The following is a 25,539-nucleotide window of genomic DNA, read 5'->3' as shown; positions in this document are numbered from 1 at the left end:
AACTAAGGTACCTATTTTCAACTCTTTCTTGAGCTGATCACTACCCACATTGATGGTTTCGAGTTCCTCTGCAGCAGGTTTCCAAGTTTGTTCCTGTTGTTCTACTAGCCTGGTGAATTCACTAATATTGCTTTCATCCCATTCTTCTTCTTCCATAGCTACCACATGCTCGTTCAAGTTTGGCCATTTATTCTTGATGCTAAATATATGTGATGTTGTAGGAGATCCGCTTTCAGGATTCCTGAAAGCGGGAAGTGTTTGGTGTAAATGCATAAAAAAGAAGGCAATTTGTGAAAAGCGCATGATCTCACAATTTATTTAAAGAAAAAGTGGGCTCCATGACAAACATAAAATCTAACCGACAATTGAGCCTTGATTGTCGACTAGCGAAAATAAATGAAAACCAAACAAAGCAATGACAAAAGCATGTTAAGACAAACAAAATTGGTTTACATTTTGAAAACCACTGGAGCTTCTTGGGTCACCCAATTCTGAAACTTCTCGTCTTGAGCCAACTTGCGCACAAAGGTCTTGGCGGAGACTTCTTCTATGGTGTAGACCGTCAGTTGTGGGAGTGCTTCGTCTCCCTTTCTTGCTACTGTCTTCATGTCATCTCCTTCCACCTTGTTTTCCCCCAAGGTATTTATGCTCATGTTTGACAGCTCTTGATCAAGGCTTTCGGCTTCTTTATCATGTTGCATTATGTATGCAGCTTTTGGGAATGACACGCTAAGGGGAGGGATTTCTAGCTTTTCTTCATCAGGCTCTCTTCCTTTAATTCTAGCCATCCTTCTTGCCCTTCTCCGACCAGCAGCCCACCGATAATCCTTTTGGTTAGGTTGGTACCCTAACCCAAATTTTTGAGCAGCACTTTTCATCCTTGCCAGATTAACCCCTTCTGGTATCCTGATAATAAAGTTATACTGAAATGGGATCCCGCGGTTCAAAAAGCATAGACTTGCCATCCTTGCTGCTTCTGAGATCCTTGGCCTTCTTAGCACTGTGTTCTCCGGCACCCAGTCAGCGTTCACAATTTCAAAGGCATGGATATTGTTATCCTTGCAATCATTCGCTTCGATAAAAGGCACAGCTACATTTTTTATCATGGATACTGTCTCCTCAGCCTTGACAGTTACCAACATCCCATTCATGATATACTTCAGGCATTGGTGCAATGATGAAGCTACTGCCCCCGTTGCATGAATCCAAGGTCTTCCTAACAACATACTATAGGAAGGATGGATATCCATAACTTGAAGTGTTACTAGGAACATTTGTGGTCCCACATATAGCTCCACTTCTAGAGTCCCAATTATTGGCCTAGGTGAGCCATCATACGCTCTGGCCATCATAGTACTTGGCTTTATATGGGATTCATCGATCGGCATTTCTTCCAACATGTGCTTTGGCAACACGTTAAGGGCCGAGCCATTATCAATGAGTACTTTTCCTATGAGGCAATCCTTACACCTAACCGTAATGTATAAGGGCTTGTTATGTCCGGTACCTTCAGCATCAAGCTCATCAGCCGTGAAGTACAGGTAATTAGTTGCATGGATCCTTCCCACTAGATGCTCCATGGTTTTATGTTCAATGTCTTGGGGTACATATGCCTCATTCAATACCTTCTGCAAGGCGTTTCGATGCGGCTCAGAGCTGAGTATCAGGGACATAAGGGAGATCCTAGCTGGAGTCTTCTTTAGTTGATCTACTATGCAATATTCACTATGCTTGATCAACTTCAGGAATTCATTCGACTCCTCTTCTGTTACTGGCTTATTAACTTCTAGTGCTTTGTCAAGATCTACCACTTCTTTACCCTTTTCCTTCCTCAACTCCTCGGAAGTAAAGCAACGACCACTCCTGGTCAACCCACTTATCTCAGTCTGGAACAAAGGAAGAGGAGCTTGAACGTTGGAGGCATAACCATAATTATAAGGCATGGCATTGTGATTCCCTTTTGTGTGGGACGGTTTAACCAAGATTAGCCTTGGGGGACCATTAGCTGTTTGTTGGACCCTGCATACTCCTGTCATCTCCATCTGACCTTCCATCATACTCACCTCACCCCTGTTCTCCATGGGTTCAATTCTCAATTGCCCCATTTTTAACATTTTTGCAATCTTTTCGCAAAACTCGATGCAATCCTCAATATAGTGTCCATCTCTTCCATGGAACTCACAATAACTACCTCCCTCCGAATGGCCTTCCATATTTGCCTCTAGAAATCCTGATCGTACTAACATGTAGTACATCTTTTCCATAGACACCTTCAGCACCTTGCATTGATTTCCAACTTCTATCATGCCTATTCCACTACTACTTGAAGCATGCTTAGGCAACGGGTTTGAATTAACATTGGGCTTGTCTTCAAAGGATACCCATCCTATCTTAATAAGCTCCAGCAATCTTTTCTTGAAAGCGTAACAGGTTTCAATCCCATGCCCGGGATTACCCGCATGGTACTCACAAGTTAAATCGGGCTTGTACCAAATTGGGAATGGTGGTTGTAATGGTAGTGTAGGGATAGGAGCTATGTGCCCAATGCTCAATAGTTTGGCGTACATGTCCTTCAAAGGCATGGGTAACGGTGGCAGTTGTTCTAAAGTGTATCTTGTATAGGGTCTTTGGTAATGATTTTGGTTGTTTGATTGGTTATTTGTTCGATTAGGGGAAAAAGTTTGGTTAAAGTTTATGCGTGAGAATTGAGAGGTAGGTACTTGTGGATTGTGGGAACCTACTTTCTTGCCCTTATACCCGTCTTCCAAATTGTTAACATCGCCTTCTCTCTTTCTTCCAATAAAACCCTTCTTTTCCACTGGCATCGCTATTCGCCCAGCTTTAATCCCCTGTTCTATCCTCTCAGCTATTCGTACCGCATCATAGAAATGTTGAGAGGAGCTACCCATTAGGTGCTCATAATAAGGTGCTTTGAAGGTATTGGCAAACAAGCTCACCATTTCCGTTTCTATCAAAGGGGGTTGGACATGCATTGCCTCATCCCTCCACCTTTGCGCATAAGCCCTTACTGATTCCTGGCTTCTTTTCTCCATTGCCATTAGACTTGTTCGATCAGGAGCGATTTCCATGTTAAACTTGTACTGTTTGAGGAAAGCCTCCACCAAGTCTCTCCAGCTCTTGATCCTGATGCTGTCTAACCTCATGTACCAGCTTAAAGCGGATCCTGCTAGGCTATCTTGAAAGAAATAGATTAGCATTTTATCATCACGGATTACTTCCGCCATTTTGTTGCAGTAGGATCGAAGGTGAGTGTTTGGGCATTCCAGACCGGTATACTTAATGAACTCTGGTATTCGAAAATCCTTTGGTACCACGATGTTTGGTACCAAACATACTTCGGCTGCTCGCATAGGGTCAAACCAATCATTACCCTCAACTGCCCTTAATCTTTCTTCCAGAGCAAATAGCTTGTCTTGGTCTATCAAACTGGGAGACCTATTATCCGGGACTCCTTCTGTTGTTAAGTCAACAGTGACTGGAGTATGAGGTGGTAAGATAGGAGTAATAGGCACAAACTGTTGTTCATTGGCCGAGTTTGCCCCCTGGTTTTGAGATGCTTGAGGAATGTGAACTGCTGGCGCTCCTTCAAGCTGTCGTGCTGATGTTCCCTCCCCATTCTTAGCCTTTAGAAGTTGCTCAAGTAAGTCGGTTAGCCGAGAAACTTCATTCTTTACAGACTCCAACTCAGTCTGATAATGTGACTCTAAGTGAGCTCTTTCTTCGTTCTCCATTCTCGCTCTGGACCGGGTGTTGTGGATTTTGGATGTGGGACCTATGTTTCACGATCTGGAATGCATATGAATTAAAAACAAAATGTGTGATGAAAATATGATGCTCATGCAATGTATATTTTAGAGCCGACTCATGACTTTCGTAATCCTTTAGGCAAGATTTCTGAGTTGACCCGATTACTGTAAAGGAGGGTTTTGCCAAGTTCTTTATCATAGTAGCTTACCAAAACATATTTAGAAAGAAAGATAGGTCATGCCTTCTTATAAATAGAAGAAGCTCATACATTGATAACAGAACAGGGCGTTATACATTGCTACCCTTAAAAGGCATTTCCTCTATTAGCTAAGTCCCCAATAAAACAGGTGATGGCTGCCATATATTCTCGATACTTTGAAGCATCATTTCCCACTTGAGTAGCTTGTCGTTGCAACCTTTCCGCATAGCGGGCTGCTTGCTCGACCTGCTTCGTTATATGCCTTATCTTATCATGGAACACAGTGTTATCTGCAATTATCACTTCGTTGCTGGCTCCTAGGGCTTCATTACTTCTTTCCAACACTCGAACCATATCATCCGACCGGGCCATCTTATCCCTTACCCTCTGCAGTTCCTCCTTTTCGATATCCAGCTCGGCTATTTTGGAGTTAATTTGGACTGTAAAGCTGTCCATGTAGCCTTGACATTCTTGACGCTCTTGCTTAGCCTTACTAAGCTCCTCCTCCATCTCGAAGTAATGGCTTCTCAACTCCCTCAACTCTTCTACTTGTATCTCGATCTCAGATTGTAAAGTCATCATTCTTCCTTTCGAAGACTCAGCTCTTTTCTGGTAATCTCTCATATCAGACTCGGCGGCCTTTCTTGCACTTCTCTCTTCCTCAAGCTGCACCATATATTGAGCTCTAATCCTTCTTTCCTCTTCTATGTCGAGCTGGGCCAGCCGATTCTTCTCCTTTTCAACTTCTATTTTCTTTGAAAGAATGCTCTTTCCCTTCTTCAAGGAATCCATCACCTCTTTGTCAACATTCATCTTGCCTTTTGTTGATCTTTTAACCTTTGCCAACTCTTTTTCTGCGAGCCCATTCTTCTTAACCAGCTCATCATATTCGGTCATTCGTTTCTTTAGCTCAGCCTGGACCCCTTTTGCTATTTCTTCCGCTACCTCGGCCCTTTTCTGCCATTCCTTTAAAGATGTCAATTGTTTATCTTGTTTTTCCAACTGCTGGTTCAAGTAAACCCTCATCGTGTTTTCTTCCTCTAATTGATTTTCTAACAGTCGCAGCTGCCCTTTGCTTTTGCTGAGATCAATTCTACATTGTTCTAACTGCTTTCTCAGCTCTTCCTCAATATCAGTCCTTTTCCTTTTTGGTTGTTCTATTGCGGATTCTGGATGTTTTGGTATGGAGAAACCCCTTTCTTCAAAAAGCTCTTCATTCCTCCAAACTACATAATTCTGGCTGAATGATGTTTCAAATGTGCTCCCTTCTTCCTTTTTTACCATCAGGGGTCTTTCCCAATCCTGTCGGATAAGCTCCATCTCTTCGAGGAAGGGTTGGTGCTTGAATAAACCGATAAAATCAGCTAAACCCAGAGTTCTTGGCGCGTACTGCATTCCACCCAACTGTCTTGTTACTAGGGCGGGCGCGTAACTGATGTATCCGGTTATACCAATCAAAGGAACCCATATCTTATTTCCACAACTCATTGTGCAGATGGCATTGTTCATCCATGGTGCTTTCCAGTTGAAGTTGCTCCTTGGCAATGCTGCATACTTATCTATCCATGCTTTCTCATCCCAATTCTTCCAAGTCTCATCCATGGTAACCTTTAATGGTCGTAGGTCAAACCACCAAAAGTTGTTAAAAATGTCCCTTGGTGTTTCGATATGACTGATAATCCATAAATACAACATAGGGGTGCAACATCTCATGGCTCCTTTTCCATGCATTCTGCAGTGATTGAGTGATAACATGGTTTCTCCCAAAATAGCTGATGAAGGATTGATCTGGTCACGCTCGTATTCGATGAAGACACTTGCTGCTTCCAAACTGATGACTCCGATTTCTGAAGGGAACAATACTAGCCCAAAAATGGCGAAGGCCACCAACCTGTATCGTTCCTCTCCTAACTTGCCTTCCTCAGCATTTTTCTTCATTCGGGCTTCTATGACCTTCCATTTGAACCCCCCCTCGGCGACTCTACATTGACTGATCTTTCCCAAGCCTAATAAACTGACTACCTCCGAAGCGGTGTCTTCAAATCTTCGCCTTAGATAGATCCTGTGACTGTTGTTTGGAAAATCTAGAATCCTTTCATATTCCTCCAAAGTCGGTGTCATATCAATGTTCCCAAAGGTAAAACTCCGATAACTAGGATCCCAAAAATTCAGTAGGGCTTTGATTGCTGCTGCTTGTACGGGTAACCTCATTAGTTGTGCAATTCTCCCGTATCGCCTTTCAAAAATAGTCTCATCAATATATTCCATAATAGACACTAACTTCCCCAAGTCATTTACCATGTGATTTATCTTGGTAATGCCAGGCAACCTACTAGCATCGATTCTTGGGCATTTTCCTTCAGCTACTTGAGTCAACTCAGATTCTTGTCCAAACTCTTGGAAAGATAGGTACTTAGTCATGATTTCGGCTCAAAAACCTGGATTGATGATTTTAACATTATTAATCATGATGAAGATGAACGTAAGATAGATATCCTAAGGACAAGTTCTATTTATTAGGTGAGAATGGGTAGGTTTTCTATTTGGTCTTTAAATGGTCTCATATCTGCCCAGTGACGTTCTTCGTAAAGACAGTATGAGGGCGTTGCAAGGAACAGTTAAGGTAAGTATACCCACCATTACCAAGCAGGCACTCAGATATGAGTTGGGTGTTTCACGCATCTGAACCCTGACCAATAGTCATAGGGCAGATCGCTAATCCCCCTCCTAGCTTAAAGCTTGTGTGTGCTTCTCAAAATCAAAGTATGTGATGCATGTGACAGTTCTATAAGATGCATGAGACAGTTCTATACAAATGCATGAACAATATGCGTAAAATATTTAAAGCATATAAGCAGATAACAAAAGGAAGGGTATATTAAAAAAACACACGAAAACAAAAACAATTCAGACAAAAACAAAGCTTAGTCCACAAGGTCCCCAGTGGAGTCGCCATTCTGTCGCACGTGAGCGACATCGCAGCGATCGTCCACCCAAAAAAATATAAGTGTAATGAGGGTAATGTGGGGATATATATATATCTGGTTACTGTGGGGAGACAAGGAATTCGTTGTCTCTTAGCAGTGAAAAATGGTGTGGGAGTCGCCACCTAGTATTTTGGTTACTAGGAACCCTACTGGTCTCAGAGATCGGGTACGGGGACTGGTTGCGTAAAGGGAAGGTATTAGCACCCCAAATACGCCCTACCTAAGGTAAGCTGCATCGTTTTATTGTCTGATAAAAATTAAGGTGTTTTCGTGTGTTTCCTAGTTGTTGGTCCATCTACGGTTCAAGAAAAGTCCTCCTCAATAAGGAGGTCCTTATCTTATCGGGTAAAGCCTAACCGTTCTAATGTCTAAAAAAAACATATTTTTAATGTCAAGAATACGTTTTATGTATAAATTCGTAATCCAAAAGACAAAAAGATTTTTTAGAATTTTTGAAATATTGGCCTAGTTCTCATGGCTTGAATAAACTGGTTATTAAAGCCAAAATGCATGCTAATACATATATTGTTTTGAAATTTTCTTTGTTGTGTGAAAATATGATGTTACAATATTTATATATATATATTGGAGAGACTAGGCCGTATTTTAAAACAAAACATTTTTTAAAAATATGTATTTTGTACGCTTTGACGCAAATCGTGTATTTTAATACTGGGTTTGTAAAAAATACAACCAAATATTAATCCACTTTGATAAAGCAAATGCAGAAAAATCAACAATATTTTCAAAGATATTTTAGAAAATTTTTGAAAACAAAAGATATTTTTTAATTTTGAAATCTTTGATGTTTTGATGAAAACCGGGTATGTTAATACCGGATTTGTATCTTTACAGTATAAAAATACCAACCGATATTAATCAAAATACAGTAATAAAATTACAGCAAAATCACATATATTTTTTCATAATTTTTAAAAAAATTTATAATAATTTTTTTTCATATATATATATATATATATATATATATATATATATATATATATATATATATATATATATAATACAAAATAATATATATAATAATATTAAATCGGGCTGGGCCGGCCCAAACCACTGGGCCGGACTCAGCCCAAAACCAAGATGGGCCGAGGTCGGCCCAAAAATGTACTGGGCCGATCTCGGCCCAAAAATGTACTGGGCCGATCTCGGCCCAAAAAAATGTACTGGGCCGATCTTGGCCCAAAACAAATTCTCTTCTGGGCCAGAACCGGCCCAGAAGACTGGGCTGGGCCAGGACCCGCCTGACCCAGCAACAAAACGGGCGAGGGGAATTAATTTCCCCCCGCCCCTGCATGCAGAACGCTATTCGTTCTGCATGCAGAGAAGGAAATAAAGAAACGCCAGAATAGGGGAGGGAGAAGGGTTACCTGGCGCGGAGGAGGCGGTGGCTTGCTGCGTTTCTGGCGGCGCTGTGGCGGAGGCGTAGCCCACGGACGGCGGTTCCAGGCGGCGCTGCAGCTGTTCCGGACGTCCGTTTCCTTTTTTTTTCTATGTTTCGATCTTCTCTTTTTCTTCACCTCCCTCTCTTCTCTCAGTCTGTGTTTCTTTCCTCTGTTATTTTTTATGTTTTTCTCTCCTCTCGGTTTCTCTCTTCTTTCGGTTCTTCCTCTCTCTCTCCTCTGTTTTTTTGTTTTGTTCTCCTTCTTCCTCCCCTCTCTTCTCTCCTTTTTTTCTCCGTTCCTCCCCCTTGCTCTCAGCGTTCTTGGCCTCTATTTATAGAGGCCAAGGACGCTGTTTTTTACAGCTCTCAATGGGGAGCAGCCGGCTGGTCGGCCATTGGGCGCGGCTGCCGAGGTTCGGTGGGTGGTGCGCGGTGGTTGGTCGGCCATTGTGTTCGGTCGGTGGGCTCCAGGCGAGAGAGTGGCCGGCAGAAATTCAAATTAAAGCTTCCCTTTCTCCTTCTTCCCCGCTGCGTGATCGGGGGAAGAAGATGAACAGTGTCGTTCAAAACGACACCGTTCTGCTCTCTTTTTTTTTTTTTTTTTTTTGTTTTTGAATGTATGAAACGGCGTCGTTTTGGAGAAAACGCGCCGTTTCATTTAAATGTGGCGCCAAAACGCGCCAAATTTCAAATCAGCCCTCAATCATCTTTTCTTTCTTCAATTGCATCCCTGCCAATTTCGGTCTCCGTCCCTCTTGTTGGCCGCGTTTTTCACTTTAGTCCTTGGTCTCTGATTTATGCAATTGAGCCCTTAATTGATCAAAAAACTTCTAATTTCTTCAATTAGGCCCCTGAATCAATTAATTCCAGCCCCTCCATTTACGCGCCTCTTCCAATTTGGTCCCTGGTTTCGGATTTTCTCAATTAAGTCCCTAATTGGCCCTTAAACTTCAATATTTATGCAATTAGGCCCCTGATTTGACCTAATAAATTCCTAAAAAATATATTTTGGCCCCAGAACTTAAATTTCTTCTAATTAAAGCCCAAATTGACTTAAAAATCAATTTTTCTTGCAATCAAATCCTCTATAAATTCATTTAAAAATCAAATTAAGTCCATAAACATCCAAATTTGGGCTTTTCTCCTCAAATTTCAAATTTTCCTTCTCAACAGGGCTCTCCTCCTTCAAGAATATACTGTCAAAAATCCAATCTTTGTATTTTTAACCTTATTGATCGATTTTCCAACCATTTTCTGAGCGCTTCTGCCTCCTGTTATTTTTTCTTAACCTCCTTTGGCTATATACATATTTTTATATATATTTTGTGGGGACCCAAAAATGGGTTACAACAGGTCTTATAGAAGGCTACGCGCGCCAAAAAAAAACTTTCCCGCGGGAACAAAACCGACGGAATAAATCCGTCTAAAGTTTCAACGGTAATTACCGACGGATAAGCCGTCGGTAATTATGGCATCGGTGGTAATTGTCTGGCAACTCTCTTTGTAATACCGACGGATATTATCCATCGGTAAATCCGTCTGTATGTTTATCACTGACGAATAATATCCGTCGGTAATTATGGCATGGCTGGTAATTATTTGGCAACTCTCTGTGTAATACCGACGGATAGTATCCGTCGGTATATATTTAAAATATACAAAAAAAAATAATTTATTAATAGTAAAACTCTAATAAACAAATAAAATTGGATTAAACATTAAAAATATAAAATTAATGTTAAATAATATTCATCCAAATATTCATTACAAATTTAATGTGTTTAAAAAACAAAATTAAACTAGAATAGCGGCGGAGCTGGAGGAGGAGGAGGAGGAGGCTGGTTGTTCCCGGGACCGTACGGCCAAAAAGAGCTGCACAAGTATCATCACCCATCTTTGATCTCAACTCCATGACTATTTGACGAAGCTCATCATAATTCGTCGAGAGTTGTTGATATTGTTGTTTCAAGGCAACCAACTCCTCAGACTGGGTGCTCGATACTGATGGAGAGCTCCCAACGGTTGAGACACTACGAGCCAAACGCAAGTTTTCAGCCGTAGTGTTGGAGAGCCTGTAGACCCGATTTTTATCGGGTCCACTAGACGATCCCACCTCCATCCATAAATCTGGATCGAAATCTGGATGGATCGAAGGATGGTCTCCATATCTCTCCCTCAACCGACTATTATAGGTCTCCTGAAAATTTTAAAAAAAATCATCATTCAAGATGCAATTCAAGAAAATAATAACTTACAAAATAAAATGAATGAACGAACATACCACGAAGTGCTGAGCATGGTTGTCCACAAACTGCTGCACCCTCTTTTGGCGGTCTTGACTCCGCACATGCGTCTCTACAAACAGCTCCATTGGACTCGGCTCACGTCCAAGAGACGCAGCCTGTAAGGAAAAAATAGGTTGAAAGTTAAATATATTATAAGTAACGACAAATTATTTAACGATATATTTCATTAAAATTAATCTTACCATCCGCTTTGCATGTGCGCTGAATGGGACGGATCCGCCAGTGTGCGTCGTCACCGAACCATGAATTTGCCGGTTCCGGTTGTCGGCACCGGACTGTGAGCGCCGTGAGAACCGCTCTGAGGTCACGTGCTCAATATATGTCGTCCATATTTCCCCCGAGATGAATGGTGGTTTGAATTCCCGCCAAACCGCCACCTCATTCCATCCTTCAAGACCGTTATCCCTCGCGTTTCTTTTTTATTTTTTTTGGGTGTCATACCAAAAATCACGCAACCTACTTCCATAGTAACAAATTAGAATTTAAAACATAAAATTATAAAACAAAAATAAATATTATTTTCGATGTTACCTAGTTGCCGCGTGATTCTCTCATACCCTCCTCACAACATTGTTGTTCTCCCTATCCCACTCAAATTTGTTCTGTGTATATAAATAATTCATATCAAATAAAAATATTACAAGATATAAAATTATAAAAATTATTTATTAAAAATAAACTGAAAATTAAAAACTAACACCGACCTGAAATCGCTTAAACCATGCATCGATATTAGGTTTCCACTCAGGATGTCTGGAAACCTGGCTCTATTGAAACAATGGAATCTCCATCGACGATTTAAACGCCAATGTTATAGCCCTTACAGCCTCAATGTTTGTGAACCTGAAATTAAATAAAAGTAATAATATTAATTAGTTGTTCATAAATTATGTTATAAGTATATAAAAAAAAGAGTAAAACCTAAACAAACTTACATTGAGAGGTCATCCTTCCATTGTGCCTGGTACTTGCGGGTGAATTGACCCCGTTGTGAAGGCACACCGCTTCTGCGCGTGAAACCGCGCTAGAAGAGGCAGCATCACAAGTTGGCATAGATTCCTCGCCGTGATCAGCACCTAAGGATACGTCCTCCTCGCTGCTAGAAGAACTAGCTGCAACCGTCTTCTGACGACGTGCTATAGATTTCATTCTACGCATCTACACAAATTTATACGAATAATTACATAATTAACTTTGATTATTTTAAAAAAAAATCGACAGAGTCTCCCCTATATTGGAGGGTCCCAAGTTATCAACAAAATCATATTACACTTCCAATTTTACTTCACATCCCTATCCAATCATCCTGGATCCCAACCCAACTCATCATCATCAACACAAAACATCTTATTCAATAACATCATATAACAAAATTCAAGTAAAAGAATCAATTTCAACTAATTAAATTTAATTCTATATTTCAATTAACATTTAAAATATAAATCCAACAATAACAATTATAGCAATACAAACAATAATATCCTAAATTAAGATAAACTAATTAAATGTAATTCTATATATAAATTAATATTTTTAACATAAATTCAACAATAACAATTATAACAATACAAACAATAATATCATAAAATTAATAAATAAAATGAAAAAACTAAAAAACACTATACAAAACAACCTAAACACAAAACAAACAATACACAAAACTAAAAAACACTATATCAATTCAAAATAAATTTGGGAAAAAAAAATGCTTACCTTAATAGTGTGTTGAATTTAAGATTTTATCTACAAACAATACACAAAACGAAGAACATCAAAAAAAATAATCATGATTAAAATAAAAAAAATACAAAGATAAAGAAAAAAGAATACATACCTTTTAAAACTACCACCAAAATAAGAAAATCTCTTCAAAAAGCCAAATGCAACCGGAGAGGAGAAGAGAAATGGAGAAGAAGAGAAACTGAGCCGAGAGAAAAAAATGAACCAAATGGGGGGAAGAGGGTGTTTTATATGACAATTTTTCCGACGGACATTAATTGTTGTCGGTGGAATTAAATTCCGTCGGTAATTCCGTCAGCAATTAGTTGATATGCGCGCCAAAAAATTTCAAAAATCCCGCCAGACTTTTCAATCCGTCGGTACGTCTGCACGACGGACACGTGTCTAACATGCGTGCGCTTCGGGTTGTGGGTATTCCGTCTGTGAGTCCGTCGGTAATATACGTCGGTACACCGTCAGAAATTCCGTCGATGATGGTGGCACACTCCCGTAATTTTTTTTCAACTCTCTGTGAAATACCGACGGGTTATATTCCGTCGGTGATTATGGCACACTCCGGTAATTTTTTTGAACTCTCTGTGAAATACCGACGGGTTATAGTCCGTCGGCGACTCCGTCGGTGATGATGGCACACTCCCGTAATTATTTTTCAACTCTCTGTGAAATACCGACGGGTTATAGTCCGTCGGTGAAACCGTAAATTTTTCTTATTTTTTTTGTGTAACCGTGTCACAAAATCTTGAATTGCAATCTTACAGCACACACAGCACAATAACAAGAGCTGACCATTAAAGAAGAATAAATATTTCATGTTCCAAATTCTTACATTATAAAAATAAGGCTTTAGAACATGTTTAGTTAGTCGGAATTTTCATCTTCGTCCTCAATTGAATTGTTATCATCAGCTTCATCGCACTCTTCAATTTTGTTATCATCTTCTTCAACAACATTCTTTTGTACACTAGTAGAGCTCAGAATAGCATTCAACTCCTCTGCGTCAACATCAACAAGACTATCGTTGAAAACACGAAAATTCGAATTTTCTTCTAAGTAAATCGAAGGAGCAACTCGGTATGGTTCAAGCAACTCACTAGCTTGAAAAACTTCATTTATCACACTTGTGTCTTCGTTCTCATCCCGAACAACCTCGACACGACCCTTGGGTTTTGTTTTTAAAACGGATAACCAATAAACTCTTGATCGGTCCTTTCTAAAGGAAGGGGTGTATGTGTAATAAACTTGTTGGCATTGCTTTGCGAAAACAAAGACGTCGTTTAGGTTACGGTGTCTAGCTTTTGAGTTGATTTCAACGAGACTATAGTGAGGATCTACTCTGATTCCTCTGTCAGTTGTGTCATACCAATAGCATTTGAATAAAAACACTCTATTCTGCTCGCTATGATATTGCAGTTCGATGACCTCTTCCAATCTACCATAGTAGTCAACTTCAAACTCACTAGAAGTCGATCCCTTAATACAAACACCGCTGTTGTATGTCTTTCTTCCATGCCCGTATTCTTCAGTATGAAAGACATCCATTGACAAAATACCCGTTATAGCACTTCACTTTTCTTTCAGGGCCCAGGCTTAGTAAAGACAGTGAAATAGCAGCACTACCTCCCATTTGATAAACCTTGTAAATTAAATACAACAATAATCAATAAACGAATATTATGTGAAATTGACATACAATTAATTACATTGCAAGAGATAATGAGTTTGTGATAGGACTTACATGTGTTCTAAACCATGTGGCAAATTGTTCATCTTGTAATTGAAAGATCTGGGATTCGGTCAGCTTTGAGTTATTGGACAGTAAGTATCGTCGATGTTGCCTGCAAGGTGGTTCCAAATTATATGAGTTTATGGTATCACAAAACATAAATAATACACTCTTGACAAAGTTTAAGTCGAACATCTACTTACTTAATAAAAGGTCTCAGCTCATCACAGTTAAATATGACATAATTGTGTGCTTGTTTGAACTCTATTTCAGACAAATATCTTCCCCTCACGGCATTTTTAGGTGTGGGTCGTCTAGGATTGGAGAATATTGACAAGTTCCCACTTGAAGGCACTTCACCACCATCATCATGCCGTGGAACACGGTTGATCCTCGTTCTCAAATGAGGTTCGAAATAGTATGAGATAAATGTGGAGATAAGATTGAACAAGTACCTGCATATATATATATATATATATATATATATAATTATCAATAAAAAAAATAAAAAAAACATTTAATTATGAATTACATAGCAACTGTAATATCTAACCTCTCGAATGGATACATCCATCTGTACTGGACAGGTCCTCCAACTTTTACCTCAAACGGTAAATGTACGGGTAGATGCTCCATTGAGTCAAAAAATGATGGAGGGAATATCATCTCAAGTTTGCATATTGTCTCGACGATATTCTTTTCAAGCCTTTCAATGTGATCAACATTCAACTTGCTGGAGCATATATCTATGAAGAAATGACTAATCTCCGTTAGTGCATCCTATATCCCCTTTGGCAATAAATCATGAAAAGCTAATGGGATGAGTGTTTGCATAAACACATGGCAATCATGACTCTTCATTCCATATAATCTGCATTCCTCCGTGTTAACCAGCCTTGATATGTTCAAGGCATGTCCATCGAGGAAACGCAGACTCTTAAGCCATTTGTAGACTAGTAGTTGTGCGTTTTTCTCTAGCACGAAGCTTGCTCTTGGTTTTGCGACCTATGACCCATCACAAACCAACTCCATATTTTTACGGTTACAGAACAGCGCTACATCCAATCTAGACTTGATGTTGTCCTTTGTCTTCCCCTTCACATCCATGACGGTGTTGAAAATATTCTCAAACACGTTCTTTTCAATGTGCATGACGTCAAGGTTATGCCGGAGAAGATTGGTCTTCCAATAAGGAAGCTCCCAAAATATACTTCGCTTCACCCAGTTATGGGTCAAACCAAAACCAGGAAACTTCTGCTTACCTGATTGGAGACCAAACACAATGTCACCGTACTCTGAAACAACATCAAACAATTCTTCACCGGAAAGACGCGGGGGTGCAACATCCTTTTCAACTTTGCCAACAAAGAAATCCTTCCTGTTCTTTCTTTACCTGTGATTTGGCGGCAAGAAGCAACGGTGACAGTCAAAAAAAGAAGCTTTACCCCCGTTTGTTAGCGTGAATGCCTTGTTGTTCTCCATACAGTATGGACAGGCTAGCTTTCCATGCGTGCTCCAACCAGAAACCATTCCATAAGCTGGGAAATTATTGATAGTCCACATCAAAGCCGCTCTCATAACAAAATTTTGTTTCCTCGAGATGTCATAAGTCAAAGATCCAGAGGACCACAACTGCGTCAACTCATCAATCAACGGACGAAGACAAACATCTATATTTCGCCCCGAACTGCTCGGACCTGGTATGACCATAGATAAAAACATGAACTCCGGCCTTATACATATCCCCGGTGGCAAGTTATAAACCGTCAGTATGACCGGCCAACAAGAATAAGGAGCAGCAAATGACCCGAATGGGTTGAATCCGTCTGTACACAACCCAAGACGCACGTTCCTTGATTCAGCAAAAAAGTGAGGATGCACATTGTTAAAGTGTTTCCATGCTTCATCGTCAGAAGGATGAACCATCACTTCATCAACCGCATGGTGTGATTGGTGTAATGTCATGTGCTCAGCAGTCCTTGGTGACATGAATAACCTCTGCAGTCTAGGTGTAATTGGGAAGTATCTAAGTTTTTTATATGCCACGAGAGTCTTTCCTCTACCAGTTCTGGGTTTGTAACGGGAATGCCCGCATGTCATGCACTCGGTCATCTCAGCATTTTCAAGGTAGTATAACATGCAGAAGTTAGGGCATATATCAATTTTCTGGTATCCTAAACCGAGGGGTTTCATCATGGACTTGGCAGCATAGAAGTTCTCTTTCAGCCTGTTCCCTTCAGGTAAAATGCTTCTCGCCCATTCAATAATCTTGTCATAACCGGCCTCACTCAACCCGTGATCTGACTTGATGGTGAACACCTGTGCTATGGCTGATAATTTACTGTGGTTCGTGCAGCCATCCCATAATGGTTCATCAGAATCTTTCAACAGATCAAAAAACTTTGCTGCATCTGCATTAGGTTCTTCTTCTACGATTGGACATTCCCTGACATTACCTTCACTCATTCTCATTGCATTCCTAACCATATTCCTGTAAGGATTACTGTTCTCATTTCCAACTTCATGCATGTTGCTAGCACTAGAAGTTGACCCAACCACATGTTCTCCGTATGCATACCAACACAGGTAATCCTCCATGAACCCTTTGGTTAGAAGATGCATCGTTACAACATCTTGATGCAGAAACTTTAAATTTTTACACTTCCTGCATGGACACCTAATACCGCCATCAGTAAAATTTCTCAGAATAGATGTTGCGAAATTAATAAAACCCTGGACACCGTTACAATAATCCATCCTCCGCAATCCTTGGGGTGAGTTCCGATACATCCATGAACGATCATCCATGACTTCTATTGAACCTCTATAAAACATAACAAAAATATTGGTTTTCCCCGACATTATCAAACAAACTAAAACAACACTTATGTTAAATATTCATTATCAATTATCAACTATCAACGTTCATACATACAAATTTACACATATATAAATTTACAGAAATCACAACTTCGAAATAGAATTGATAACAATTAAAAAAGACCCGTTAAACAAGCTATTAATTATTTATTTATTTCATCACAACACATTTAATTCGGTGTAATTCAAACAAAATTTCAACAATTTACAAACAAATATAATTTGACAAAATCTAAAACAAACTATAACAATTACAAAATTATACATTCATACTACAAGTTTCTTTGACAAATAACAATCAAACAAGTACATACGTTAACAAAATACATATACTAAAAAAACAATAAAATTCACATTTAAATGTTAAAACTAAAAAGAATAGATTTACTTACAAAAAAATGATAAAATCCACAAGAAACGGATATTGTGACCACGTACAAGGTATTAGAAACTCTTGAGTGCTTGTGTTGAGAATAGTGGAGAGTTGGGATGGGTGGTTGGCTGCAGTTTGGGAGGGGAGAGGTGGGATGGGAAAGAAGAAAAAGGAGAAACAGAGGAAGAGAGTGTCGACAGAGGGGGTGTATATAATGGTTTTTACCGATGGAATCACCGACGGATACATTCCTTCGGTGATTCCATTGGTGATTCCGTCGGTGACAGTGCCATGTCACTGTACGGCTATCTCAGTTTGAATCCCTCGGTCATTCCGTCGGTAAAATTGTCTGAAAAAATATTCCGTCGGAGATACGGTCGGTATATACCGACAGATTTTGAGACGGAATTTAGTCCGTCGGTAATAACTACCGACAGAATATTTCCGTCGGTAATTCCGTTGGTTTTCTCTGGTTTTCTGGTAGTGTGATTCGTTTTCAAGCTGATTTGTTATAGTAGTTTACTAGTTAGTTGGCCAGAGGGCAGTTGTTAGGGGGCCAAAATTAATATAATAAGATACAATATTTTTTAATTTATTGTACATAAATTATAAAAAAAACACCTTGTCCTTCTTCCAAAGTTCAATTTTGCGTGTAAACAAAGACATTGTCTTTTTGGCAGCGAGGGAGGGGGGAGGTAATATTAGTTTTTGCACTCCTTGTTTTATTATATTCCTGTTTTGTTTTGTTTTTTTTTTTTTTTAATTTTCTTACACTTCAATCATTTAATTTTATTTCATTTCAATTCATCTTTATAAGTTATATTAGTTTGATTTAATGTGTTGGATTCTGTTTTCATTTTTATGCTCTTGTATAACTAATGTATCATAGAAAATTTAGACAAGAATTAAAGATCAATTTTACAAATTAACACTATGAACTAAAAGAAAATCTAAAAATACTATAGTGACACTGTTCATCCCCTTATATTAAAGTGATCACCAAACTTAAATTGATTTTCTTAAACACTCATATTAGTAAATTAAAGACTCTCCTTCAAACAAGGTTTTCTTGAGTTCAAATACCAAGTAATCCTATGTGAATATATCAGCAACTTGTTCTGATAATTGCAATCATTCCATTCTTTATGAATTCTCTTAAAGTAGTGAAGCTTTACATCAATATGCACTCATTGCTATGAAGAACTATATTTATTTTAGAGTTTAATTATTGATTAATTATCACAAAAGAAATTATTGTAGGCTCTTGTCTCTTCACGTAAAGTTCTTCAATAATTTTTTTCAACCATATTACTTGACCATGAAATAGCTCCTGAACCAAGCTTAAAAACATATCGACAAATGCTTCTTATATCATATTGATTTTCGGCATAATAATTGTCAATAAAGCCAATCAAATCAGACTTTTCTCTTTTCATATAAAACGATCCATACTTATAATACATTTTAAGTATCGAAATGTCCTTTTAGCCATCAAAAGATGAATTCCTGTTGGATTATCCATGTATCTACTAACAAGATTTATTGCATAAATTATATCTAGCCTTCTTATTGTTAGATACATCAAAATAACTCCCTATATAATTTTCTTGTAAAGGGTGTCTTTCCCCTTGATTTCTATTTAGTTTCAAACCAAACTCAATTAGTGCACTCATTGAATTACAATTATTCACTTTGAACTTGTCTAATATTTCTTGAACATTTTTTTTTAAGAAATAAATATCTTGACACTTGATTGAACCACTTCAAAGTTGAGAAATATTTAACAATTAATATTTGTTTAATGATTGAGTAAAATATAATTTAACTATACTATTTTTTTTTTAAATGATTATCTTTTCTACAATGATTACAAAAAAAAAAATTAACATGATTTTGATGAGCGGAGATATTACCATTTTAAGTTAGATAAAAAAAAATTAATACTTATTATAACTAAAGTACAAATAATGATTTTTATTTATTGTTCCAAACATTGTAAGTTTGATAGCGATAGTATAACAAGCTCTTTTCGAATTTTATCTTACTTTGTCGTTCATCAACCAAATAAAATATAAAAATATTCAACTTGTCTTATATATCATTTCCGAGTACAACTCCGACTAATTTTTATATTCTATCATTCTCTATGTCTCCATATTTTTTATTTTAAGATAATAAATGATATCTTATTTCATAATCTATTTTTGAGTTATTTTTAAAATTTATTTTTTTTCTTTTCAAAATAAAAATAAAACAATAAAACAATAACAATAAGGAGACCGACGACATGAAAAAAATTGATTGAGGAAGGATTTCAAATGTAGAAAAATCAAGCTGCAATTTTAGATGGAAACAAAAGCCTAATTGTACGCTATTTTACCCACAACTGAAGAGACAATGCAGATTCAAGGTCAAATTAAATTATTATTGGATGAATATACATAAAAAAATTAAGCCTAAGGACTTAATTAGATTTTTAATAGGTCAATTTGATTTAATCATTTGTCAAATTAAAGTTTAATTATATTTAAGAATTAATTTTGGGTCCAATTGAAGGATTTAATTAGGTGGTAAGACTTAATTATACTTTAAATGAGTCATATTAATTTTATTAGGGGCTTAATTGGTGAAAACTTAAATTTGGGAGCCCAATTTGGGCTTAATCGAGAAGATTGAAATTTTAGGAGACCAAACTTAATTTTTACAAAGTGAATTGGTTTAAATTAGGGGTAAAATTGCAAGAAAATAAAAGTTTGGGTGGGTCAATTAAGGGTTAAATAGAAGAAATTCACAACCAATGATCATTTTGAAAAATGCATCGAACTATGAGGATTTAATTTATTGAAATCAGAGGCCAAATTGAAGAAAATTAAAAGTTTAATGGTCAATTGAGGGTCAAATTGCTTAAAAGCTCATTTTTCCTTTAGTATTTCAAGTGTTCACGACTTGTAAATCGCAAAGAAGAGAGAGAAAAAAAAAAACTAAGTTAGAAATCTAAGGAAATCAAGGTGCTTTAAAAACTCATTTTTGTCTTAGTATTTCATACTTTCACGACTTGTAAATCATGGAACAAAAATTAAGATGTCCCCAATTTAAATTGAAGCTTCTTTCAAGGAAGTGTAATTAAACTGTTCAAAATAACATTTTGGGCATAAGTCTACCCTAATATTAAAAATAAACAGGTTGTATTACTCTTAATAATATTCTAGACATTTACCTTTCATAGGTTTCTCTGCCCTTATTTTATCAAGGGATAAGGACCTGTTATTCCTAGAAAAATATTTTGGATATTAACCCCTCGGAGTTTCTTTATCCAAATATTAATACTGAATAATAACAAATTATTCCCAATAATATTTTGGATATTAACCCTTTGGGGTTTCTTTATCCAAATATTAATAGTGAATAATAATAAATTATTCCCAATAATATTTTGGATATTAACCATGTGAGATTTCTTTATCCAAATATTACTAGTGAATAAGGATAAATTATCGAAAAATAAAATTTTTATATTTTTTGAATATTGGCCAAAACCTTTTGAAATTTACAAACATGTTTTAAAATCTAAAATACAAGAAAATATTTTTTGTGTTTAAGAAATATATGTTAAAACATATTTTTTTGAAATCTTGAATATTTATTTTTCTAAAAAAATAAAAATATTCAAAATATTTTTTAAAGTATTAATTGTATGCAACACACATATATTTTTATATTTGGTCAAAACACAAGCATCACAATTAAACATAAACATCACAATAAAATTTAGCCAGTCATCAACAAAAAAAAAAAAATGTTCAAAGCCCAACTCAACTCAAACATGATTCGACTCGCCTACTTCAACTCAAAATTCTATAACTGGAAAAGCAAGTTCGTATGCCGAAGGGAGCCAAAGTTCTGAAACCCAAATTTTGAACTTAAAATCCTATGTTCGTGCCTTACAACCCCACCCTTTTTCCCTAAGTTGGGACCTGCCTTACTCGTTTCATGCAAACAAAAAGAAAACGCTGGGGAGCACGCCTAAGGATGCACTCACATTAAGAATATTTGAGGAGATTTGCATATTGTTGTGATTGTTAAAATAAACTGTAGCCTTTGTTATATGTAAGGTGTCGTGGGGCAATGTCAAATGACACGCCGCATCACCCCACATTGTTATTTGATTGTTATTCTAAGTTATATTTATGTTTGTTGGTCATGTCTAAGGTTTAAGGCATATCTCCCTTCGTGAGAAAGTCTCTACCTTATCAGGTTAAATCCTAACTATTCAAAAGTCTAAATTTTAGCATTGCATTTATTTTTCACTTTGTATCTTTAATATCTAAGGGTGTACTCTATTGTGTAGTTTTACACCCCTGAATATTAAGTCTACAGCTAAACCCTAACACTCTAAATATAAAATGAACAAAATGATGGATGAAGGATTTTTGATATTTTTGTCAAACTCTAAGGGATAATCATAAACTAGTTACGGTATCCATTTTTGCATTTCAAAACATGAGAAATATGTTTTTTTTTAAAAAAAAAAAGTATACTTAAAAATGTTTTAAGATTTGACCGTATGCATAAAAACAAAATATTTCTTATTATTTTGAAAGAGAAAATTAATTTAAAAATTCTTGAGATTTTTTTTAATCTTCAAATTTTTTTAAGAAGCATTTCAGAGAAAACCAGGTTTTTTAATATTGAATCTATATCTTATAGTGTAAATATACAACTTGATATTTTACAAAATTGATAAAAAAAAACATGCGAGAAAATCATAAATTGAAGGCTTTGAAGTGAAAAAAAAACAGAGCAACCTTGTTTGGCCGGAGGCAGAGAGTTGCTAGAAGGGTTCCCGGTGGTTCATGGAAGATTGTGTATGGTGACCAAAGATGGTGGTGTCGCCGGAGGTGGAGAAAAAGAGGTGGAAAGGGAGGCTGGCGAAGGAGAAGAAAAAAAACAAGGGCAAAAATGATTTTTCGCCAATTTTTCACACTGATTTCATGATACTCAGGGCATGGAATCCATCATATAAATAGTTTAGTTAAATTCCTATGTAGAAAAGCATTGTTAACATCTATTTGCCTCAACTCTCATCCATTCATGACAACAATAGTTAAAACTGATCTAATGTTAGCAAGTTTAACTATTGCATTGAATGTTTCTTTATCGTCTAGTCCGGGGCATTGATTATACCCCTTTGCAACAAGATAATATTTCAATCTATCCATATAACCATTAGATTTTCTCTTCACTTTAAACACCCATCTACAACCTAGCTAGATGGGTACAATTTGAAGGTGGCGGAACCAAGTCCCAAGTTCTATGCTTCAAGATGATAGTGAGCTCATTTGACATAGCATTACGCCGCTGAGATTGAGATATAGCTTGGCGCACACATGTTGGTTTAAAGGTTTGTGGAAGAGGATATTTTGTCACTGTATGAATTTGCTTTAATTATTTGATTCATGGATCTTGTTGTCATGTTATGATTCCGTTGAGTTTGAACAAATGAATTTACAATATTTTGGTTATTTTGAATTTATGTGGTTTTGGTTTGATCCAGGGTTATGGAGTTAGGGTGCGTTCCAAGTATTAAAGGAATCGATGGTGATAAATTCTCATGAATTTCATTCCATTGTCATTAGAAATAAATGATTTCTAGCCAGGTATAACATCAAAACAGGTGAAAGTTGGTTTGATGTGACCGATCAAACCGGTGAATCCAAATGCGACTGGGTAAAAATTTAGTTTGATTGAAAAAATGTTTTTTCAAGATAACATTGGTTCAATTTTATTTTAAAAAAAATATTGGGATGACAATGTTTTGGATCAACCTGAGTCAATATGGGTTAAACAGTAAAATTCATAATTGGAGTTTTGAACTTAGATGAGTTTAATAACTCTATTTTTTTTATAATCTATTTTTTTAATCATATAATAATAAAAATAGACTTGTGCCGGAAAGCTACCAAATTTAAGGGGAAAAAAATCATGAAGAGCTATAAAAAAAGTTCTAATGTTATAAAAAAAAGTGTCATAATCTTTTTTGGTGATATTCTCTCTTATCTCTCAAACATAGAATTTTAAAAGATGAATAAAATGAAATTTTGGATAAAAAATTAAAGTTCTAAAGCTAAAGGGACAAAAGATACAAAAATAAAGAAACTTTGAGGATCAAATTTTTAAAATCTTCACCTCATGTGTTTATATATAGGCTGTTTTTTATAAAAATAAAGAAGTTGATTTCAATATTTCTTTAACAACAAAATTTCATAATCTTCACCAACTTTTGCAAGCGCTACAAACAAATTTATACAAATAAATTTTATCTCAAGTTATGTGTTATTTGTTTAATTTTGAGTTTGATCAGAATTCAAAACACATTAAATTAAATAAATGATTATAAAGCTTAACAAACATTATATATTTTACGCTTTATGTCATCCACAAAGCATACATTTTACATTAGGAAAAAGCAATAAAGAATGCATTGTATTTATTCTTACAATAAAAAAGCAATAAAACTTGAAAACATCTCTTGAAATAAAACAAAAGCTGTATTTAATCTTCGCCACTACGGTCCGCATTGATCTCATCGAGAATCACCACAAGAGCTACTATGAAGGCATAATCAACATTAGGATAAACAGTCACTCCAAAACTATCTGTATCCAAGATCATCGTCGTGAGAGAGTGTAATCTATGCATCTGCATTTATTCAAGATTAAAAAATATTAGTATGAACACCTGCAAAGATAGGACTCTAAAATGAATGAGAGCATCGAACTTACTTGTGCAAGCATGGCATTGGAATCTCCAAGAAGTATAGAGCAGGAACTCTCTCCGTACCCTCCCTTGACCTTGAAATCAGGGACCTCTCCTTTGTTGTTAGCCAAGAATATGTCTAACTCAGTTTTGAATTGGAATAACTTTGATTTCTTGGCTGTGAAAAGCAAATCTTTCTCCTCCTTGCTTTCTCCTCTAAAAGCTTCCCACCTCCGATGCATGGTCCTTATCTGGAGAGAATGGTAAACACGCCGTAAGCCATCTCATTGATATATGGACAGTAATGATAATAAACTTATTTGACTGTATTCAACTTTCATCATTGTTATTTTATGCGTGGCCCTTACCTGTTAAATTACATTTAAAAAATAATAATAATCCTCGATGTTTATATTAAATGAATCATATCTAGTCTCGTGTAAAAGGCAACCAAATTTAGAATTTATCATTGTTGTGATGGTTAGATTGAAAAAGAAGAAAGCAAATGACAGAGCAATTAAACATACCTTCTGCCTGAGATTGACAAGGGTGTTACCGGCTGCATCTTTCAGAAAACGACGATCATGTAGGGTTAAGAGTTTACTCTTGACCTGGAAGATGAGGGTGCCATTAATGTCAGACACCTTAAAATCATTCTCTCCAAGAGTCCATAGCTTTGTAGAGACGGCGAGTTCAACAGGGTACTGTGCCAGGTACTGTGGCCCTATTACTACCACTGGATGCTCCACCGGCGGGTATGTTCTCACAGCTGGAATGGGGTTGCCTGGTGCTTGCCCAGTAGCCATAATCACAGAAACAAAATATTACTCGAAGAAATAAACAGAAAGAAAAATAGCTAAATTTCTATATTATGCAGGTCTTGATGGTGGTTATAGAAGTAGTCTTTGAGAGGAATGCTGTATGCATTTTATAGTGCCCATTAGCCTATATGGCATGTCGTGTCTTCAAATAAAAAAAATACAGTCAACTGTACATCATTTCAAGAAACAAATCAACAATGGCAACACAATTTAATTTATTCGTAAATGATGCAACTTGGAGCATCTTTTGCATTTCATAATGTGAGCTGTGAATATAAAATATAACCATATATATCCACTTGTGACCTTTTGCCCCCAACAATTATTGGTACGAGTTTATGCTTTTATAAGTTAAATTACTTTCGCTTTTTTGCTAAAACAGTCTACTGCAAATCATTTCAAGAAGCAAATCAACAATGGCAACACTGTTTTATTCGTAAATAAGGCAACTTGGAGCAACTTTTGCATTTCAAAAGGGTGAACCGTGTCTCATCTGATCCCTCTTCCGTTTCACCACATGGATAAAGAAAGATAATGACAGTAAATTGCAAACCGTGTCTGATCCACTTCCAGTTGCAGTGGAC

The 25,539-nt window shown here is 36.9% G+C and overlaps 1 protein-coding gene across 1 annotated transcript; it reads right to left on the bottom strand.

Annotated features, from left to right (window-relative positions):
- Window positions 1-23,766: 23,766 nt before the first annotated feature.
- Window positions 23,767-25,200, bottom strand: LOC7488765 (protein LURP-one-related 15). Its single transcript, XM_002323005.4, has 3 exons — window positions 24,662-25,200; window positions 24,161-24,385; window positions 23,767-24,077 (listed from the first exon to the last, which is right to left on the bottom strand). The coding sequence occupies exons 1-3, from the start codon at window positions 24,938-24,940 to the stop codon at window positions 23,931-23,933; spliced, it is 651 nt and encodes a 216-aa protein (XP_002323041.2). The 5' UTR covers window positions 24,941-25,200; the 3' UTR covers window positions 23,767-23,930.
- Between the last annotated feature and the right edge of the window lie 339 nt (window positions 25,201-25,539).

The sequence above is a fragment of the Populus trichocarpa genome, chromosome 16, assembly GCF_000002775.5.
Source record: "Populus trichocarpa isolate Nisqually-1 chromosome 16, P.trichocarpa_v4.1, whole genome shotgun sequence".
NCBI classification, from domain to species: domain Eukaryota; kingdom Viridiplantae; phylum Streptophyta; class Magnoliopsida; order Malpighiales; family Salicaceae; genus Populus; species Populus trichocarpa.
The sequence above is the reverse complement of the archived record's forward strand: the minus strand, read 5'-3'. Positions and strand labels throughout refer to the sequence as shown.